Genomic DNA, 5,717 nt, shown 5'->3' on the forward strand with positions numbered 1-5,717 from the left:
TTTCAAGGCAGAAGGATTTGGGATATTTGCAACAGGAAGGATTTCTGCTCTGGTGTCAGTCTGTGTTTTATGAGTGGGAACAGGAAGCAACTCCTGTCATGACTGGGTTGATGCTGCCCCCTGGCGGCAGCACTGAGTATTTAACTCATTTACAGTTTCTTACATTTGCTGAGACACTAAAATTGAAACTGCCTCTGAATTAAAGGGGAGTAGAGATTATACTCGAGTAATTTGGTAATGTATATTTTAAAATGTCTTCAGACAGAATATGTGCATATTCTGGCATTTGAAAAAGTTCTTTTGAAATTTCTTTTTTTACTACAATATTACTACTTCATTCAAGATGAAGATTCACCTTTTCAAATGTGATTTTCAACATGGATCTTAAAATAAAAGTAATATTTACAGTGGGTATTGTGTAAATTAAAATGACGGTGTTTGTCTCATTAATCTCTAAATGGTCCAACAGGCTCAGCAGATGTCAGAAAATTGGTGAAATTGTTTTCACCTTCTTGCTGTGAATGCTTCAAGTGTTTAAAGATAAACAGAAGTGTTTAACTGAACCAGTGCATCTGACGGATGTTGTAAGAAATTGCACAATGGACTAAAGTGTTCCATTGTGCAAATAATCCAAGGTGTTAAACTGGCACTTAAGATTGTGCTTATGGAATAAAAAATAAAAAGAAATAAAAAAAACTGTAAATGGATGTCCAAGTGTAAAACAGCCCGTTTTTAACGGCGCGTTGTTTCACTATCCTGGAGATGGATCCTTCACATGACTCCATGTTTATGTCCTGTGGTTAAATTAAGATTAGAAACCAGACGAAAATAGTTGGATGCATTTTTGATCGTTTCCTCTGGCTTTTCTGGAGTTAAAAAGTCGAAACAAGCATCGCAGCAAATACAAGATTTTATTTTAGATACACGAAAATGAGATCATTTACACTTGTGAAATGATGTTAGCCTAAAAACAGAAGGAAGAATGTCTCATCTGTAAAGTTGGCTTTTCCAGACCTTCAGTTTCAGTTCAACAAATACTCAAGCAGCACATTTTATGTTCTGTACTGATTCTAGTACAGTATACTCAACACCTTTACTTATTATTAATTATTATTATTATTATTATTATTATTATACAACTCAAACACACCAACGGGTCAACTTTCTTCTTCTCTCTTAATAGGAAACAGGAAATCAGCTCCCCCTACTGGCCACATCATGACCCTTTGAGTCCGGTGAATCTGATTAATGGCAGAGAGTCTTCACTCAGCTGCCGCCATTTATTTATTTATTTATTTATTTATTTTTTACTTTGCCGCTCCTGAATTTGACAAAGAGGATTGAAAGCGAAGTCAGTGAAGGCGGCGGAGGGAGATGTTCCTCACTCTGTGTTTACACGTCTTCCACTCTCCAACAGTAGCAGCAGCAGCAGAGAGACGGCAGGCCCGCTTCTCAAACACACACACACACGCACGCACACACACACCCACACACACGTTGCCAAAAGTAAAAACTCTGGTGCTAAGTCTTAGCTGAAGCTAGCTGTTACTGAGCTCCAGCTGTTGGCGTTCGCCTCATTTGGCCATGGAAGACGCCACCTCCTTCTCCAGGCTCTGAGTGAAGCGGTGGTTGAGGAAGAGGAGCTGGCCGTGAGGAAGCAGGCGGCTGAGCAGAATGTCGATCCGGCTGCTCTTCAGCAGGACCTGGAGGAAAACGGTTGTTACGGTGACAATTGGCTAAAAGAGAGGAAGTTTTTTTTGTTTTTTTGTATTTTACAGAAGAATTTATTTGTTTCTGAAACAGAGTAAGTAACATTTTTAGGATCTGTTATTGTCAAACATTCCCACAGAATGATGCTGCCACCACCACCAGACGCTGCAGTAAGGATGGAGTCCTCAAGTAGGATAAGATTTCCTTAATGGTCAGAGATCTATTCAAGTTTCACCTCAACGCTGAGTGACAGCTCTCAGAAACAAAACAAAAAAAAGGTTTTCTGTCCGACGCTCAGTTTTCCCACCGTTCTTTCAACATTTGGATGAAGTGGTTTACTGGAGTTACAGTAAAATTTAAGACAAAATCCACACTGAATCCCTTCTTTTTGGTTGATCAGCCGATACAGACGTCTGGAAATCAGCCCCACTGCTGCCAAATTTTTCACATATATATTGATATTGATATATATATATATATATATATATATATATATATATATATATATATATATATATATTGCTGCTATATTTAGTGATTTTACAGGCAAAAAAAAAAAGATTTTCAGCTGGAACTGGTGGGTCGGGATTTTTAAAGGTCGGTGATCAGCCGGAAAACTGCAATCGGTGAATAAATCAGTTATTAGCTTATGAAAGGACGTAACTAAAAAAATATGGTTGAACATGTTATGAGGAGAAATTAAAAGTTAAAGTGCTTGCTTAAAACACTGAAAGGAGGGAAAATTATTAGATTGTCATCATTTGTGACAAGAAGATAAAAGATTGTTACAAGATTGTCCATCAGAAGTACTGCACTGGGCCATTTACTATCATGACAGCACCATGTGTCCAAAACGTTCAAGATCTTCTATCCAGGACCACATTTGAATCTTGTCCAGTGTTGATAAAATATTCTTCATCATTGGGTTAGTAATAACCTTTCCTCCTGCTCACCTCGCTGCCCTGCCCCAGCATGTGCAGGCTGTCCAGACAGTGCCTGGTCAGGTTTCTTAAGATGCCCTCGGCCAGCAGCAGGTTGTCGTGAGGCTCACAGACCAGCGTGAAGCCCAGGCTCTGGACCCCCAGCCACAGGACACTCATTTCCTCAGAGAAAGGGTCGCCCGCTCTCAGACGCACCACCCCGCTGTCTGCGTCCTGCAGGACCAGAGCCTCCTCGCCCGGCGCCGCGTCCACCGGCTGCCGACCGCTGGCCTCCCGCGACAGGGAGACGGCGCTTTGGACCCGCCTTCGTAGGAGAAGCGGCATCACAGTTACTGTTACACAGTCATTTCAAATTGTGGCTCAAAACAGCAAAATAAATGTTTCTCTTCATACTTTTCTTTACAAACTTTAACGTAAAATGCAAAAAAATAAAAATAAAAACTTTTTCTTGTATGTGAGTTTACAGTAGTATAAAAGAAAGATGTAAAAAAAAAAAGAAAGAAAAATGTTCATGTGAAAATAATTCTGCACAGCCTCATTACCAAGATTTGTTTTTTTGTTTATTTCCCTCTAAATTTTGGATCTTGAGCAAGTCGAAGAGAACGCCAACTTGTTAAAAAAAAATAACAGACTGTGAAATGGGAGCAGGAAATCAGAGCGGCTTCAACCAGCCAGAGTTTGCTGCAACTGGACAGAAATGAGACGAGCGAGGAGACTGACGGCCTCCTCCAGCCTTCATGCTGCTTGGCAGGAATTTCTGTCTTTTTTTTATTTTATTTTTTTAAATATGTGCCTCAGAATATTAGCAAGATCCAGGAAAACCATGAGCGGGCACAATAGTGCTGAATATATAGAAATGCGAATAAACATTTATTCTAAATGCGGGATTGTTACAGGAGTCAGCAACTCGAATAATAAACTAAATTTAACTGCACTGTTTTGCAGCAAGAAGCAAAGTTTGAATGTATGGAAGTGACTTTGAATCCATTTGGATTTTGTAAAGGTCCACTGGGAATTGGCTTCGTTGTGTACAGTGAGTAATAAAAGTTATTTTAGCTTCCAGGCAATCAAACGCATAAGTAAATCTTTACAGTAAAGGAGAAACAGTTTGGGTGCGCATGTGGAGCATCATTGCAGCATCAGCAGAATAGAAATGCATCCATCACGTTTTTCGTTCCCGATTTCTGGTCGTCTTTTCAGCTGTGGACTTTTCCACCCCCTTCTACAAATATGTGCTGCGCGTTCTTCGATCCAGTGGGTTTTTCTACACTTTCCCAGCGAAGATATTGGCCAGCTTCTTCCACAAACGAGGAAGAGGTTTGCTGTGTGAAGTAGCCAATCAGGCCCCAAGTCCCAACCACTGAGTTTGACAGTTTAAATGAATTCATGAATAGGGGTTGGCAAGATGAACTTAAAATTTGATCACAATACTTTCTAGTACTATTGTGGTAACAATAAAAAAGATTTTTTTTTTAAACTACTACAATTATTTTAAGAATCCATGGAGCAACTAACATATGCTGCGCTTGAAACACTTCACTATTTCAAATAAGTTTCTTCAAGACGCCACATAATGAAAGAAGTGTGGTTTATATCTCTAACCTGCATATAGAAACTTCATTTCATCTGATTTTTTTCATCCTGTGAAGCTTTTGAGGGGAAAAAAAAACTGTGCACAAAATGAACAAAAATATCTTTGGTCTGTTTTTTTTGTTCTTGTTGTTGTTTTTTTAACATTAACTGGAATTTATTGTGACAAAATTTTGTAAGAAATTTATCACGATAATGATATTATAAATGTCCGCCCCTACACGGGAACGTTCAATAATTGATCATATCGTAAAAATTCTCAAATGAAATCAACACATTCATTATATGAGGCAGAAATATTATTTATATTTCTAATAAATTATTTCCGTTTTAATAAATTAATGACATTTAAATCACTTCATAAGTTCTTTATAGTAATCTGTCTCTCACTGTTTGATGCATTTAATGAACAGAAGAAAAAAATCTGAATTTTGAACACGTTGGCGAATCATTAAAGAAAGTTTCTTTTACCCATGCAAGAATTACAGATGTGGGTTTGTTTCCACAAAACAGAACAAATACATTCCCGCTCTCTCTGCGCTTCAAACCATTTCCTGTCGTTTTCGCCACTCACTCTAGTTTGGGAATAATAATTAATAACTACTCCCGGCGTTCTCACCTGGCCACCACAGAAACCTTCTCCTTCTGCAGGAGTCTCCTCTCCTCCGGGGTGAACTCGCGTGGTTGTTTGGACAGAACCGCCTCGTCTGGACCGAAGAGCCGGGAGTAAAGCACCCGACTTTCCCCGGCGGACAGAGCGCCGACTGGGGACACGGTGTGGATCAGGAAGCACCGCACCATTTTTCTAAAACGTCTTTCAAAAACCTCTGAAACACCGCTCGGGTTCTAGGAACCATTCCATCCTCGGGATCTTTACTTCCGCGTTGGTCAGGTGATCACTTGACCGGGTTGTTGCAATGCGATGTTTTAACCAGCAGAGGGTGCTCGAGATTTTATTTTATTTTATTTCAGTTTTGTCTATTGTTTATTAAACAGATTAAAACCGTATATATGCACATACAGTCAAACATTTATATATTTACATCTATATAAAGGTTTATTTTCTACATATTCCACAAAAGAAGTTCTAAAAGGTAGGAAAGTCTACAGAAAGTTTCAGACTGAGTGTCGCCAGAGGACAAGCAGAGCCAACTGGTTATCAAGCAGCTGCTGCTTCTTCAGAGGCCCTGCTCAGTTCACTTGTGTGTGTGTGTGTGTGTGTGTGTGTGTGTGTGTGTGTGTGTGTGTGTGTGTGTGTGTGTGTGTGTGCGTGTGTGTGCGCAAGCGTGCGTTAGAGGTTAAACTGCTGTGACAGCGAAAAAAAAAGGAAAGAACGCATTCATTTCTCCGTTGCGGTCGTCTTCTCGTATTCTTTCCTGACAAACCCGCAACCATCGAAGTGCAGAAGTCATGAGGATGAATGGTGTCTCATTCGCCCAGACTGGAACAGGATGACATATCAATTCAATTCAGAAA

At 39.7% G+C, this 5,717-nt stretch overlaps 1 protein-coding gene across 1 annotated transcript; it reads right to left on the reverse strand.

Moving 5' to 3' along the window:
• Window positions 1-892: 892 nt before the first annotated feature.
• Window positions 893-5,138, reverse strand: ap5s1 (adaptor related protein complex 5 subunit sigma 1). The gene is made up of 3 exons (XM_044142952.1): window positions 4,861-5,138; window positions 2,664-2,955; window positions 893-1,703 (listed from the first exon to the last, which is right to left on the reverse strand). Exons 1-3 carry the CDS (start codon window positions 5,040-5,042, stop codon window positions 1,575-1,577), a joined length of 603 nt encoding a protein of 200 aa, XP_043998887.1. The 5' UTR covers window positions 5,043-5,138; the 3' UTR covers window positions 893-1,574.
• Window positions 5,139-5,717: the final 579 nt, after the last annotated feature.

This window comes from Gambusia affinis, linkage group LG16 (genome assembly GCF_019740435.1).
Source record: "Gambusia affinis linkage group LG16, SWU_Gaff_1.0, whole genome shotgun sequence".
Lineage (NCBI taxonomy): Eukaryota > Metazoa > Chordata > Actinopteri > Cyprinodontiformes > Poeciliidae > Gambusia > Gambusia affinis.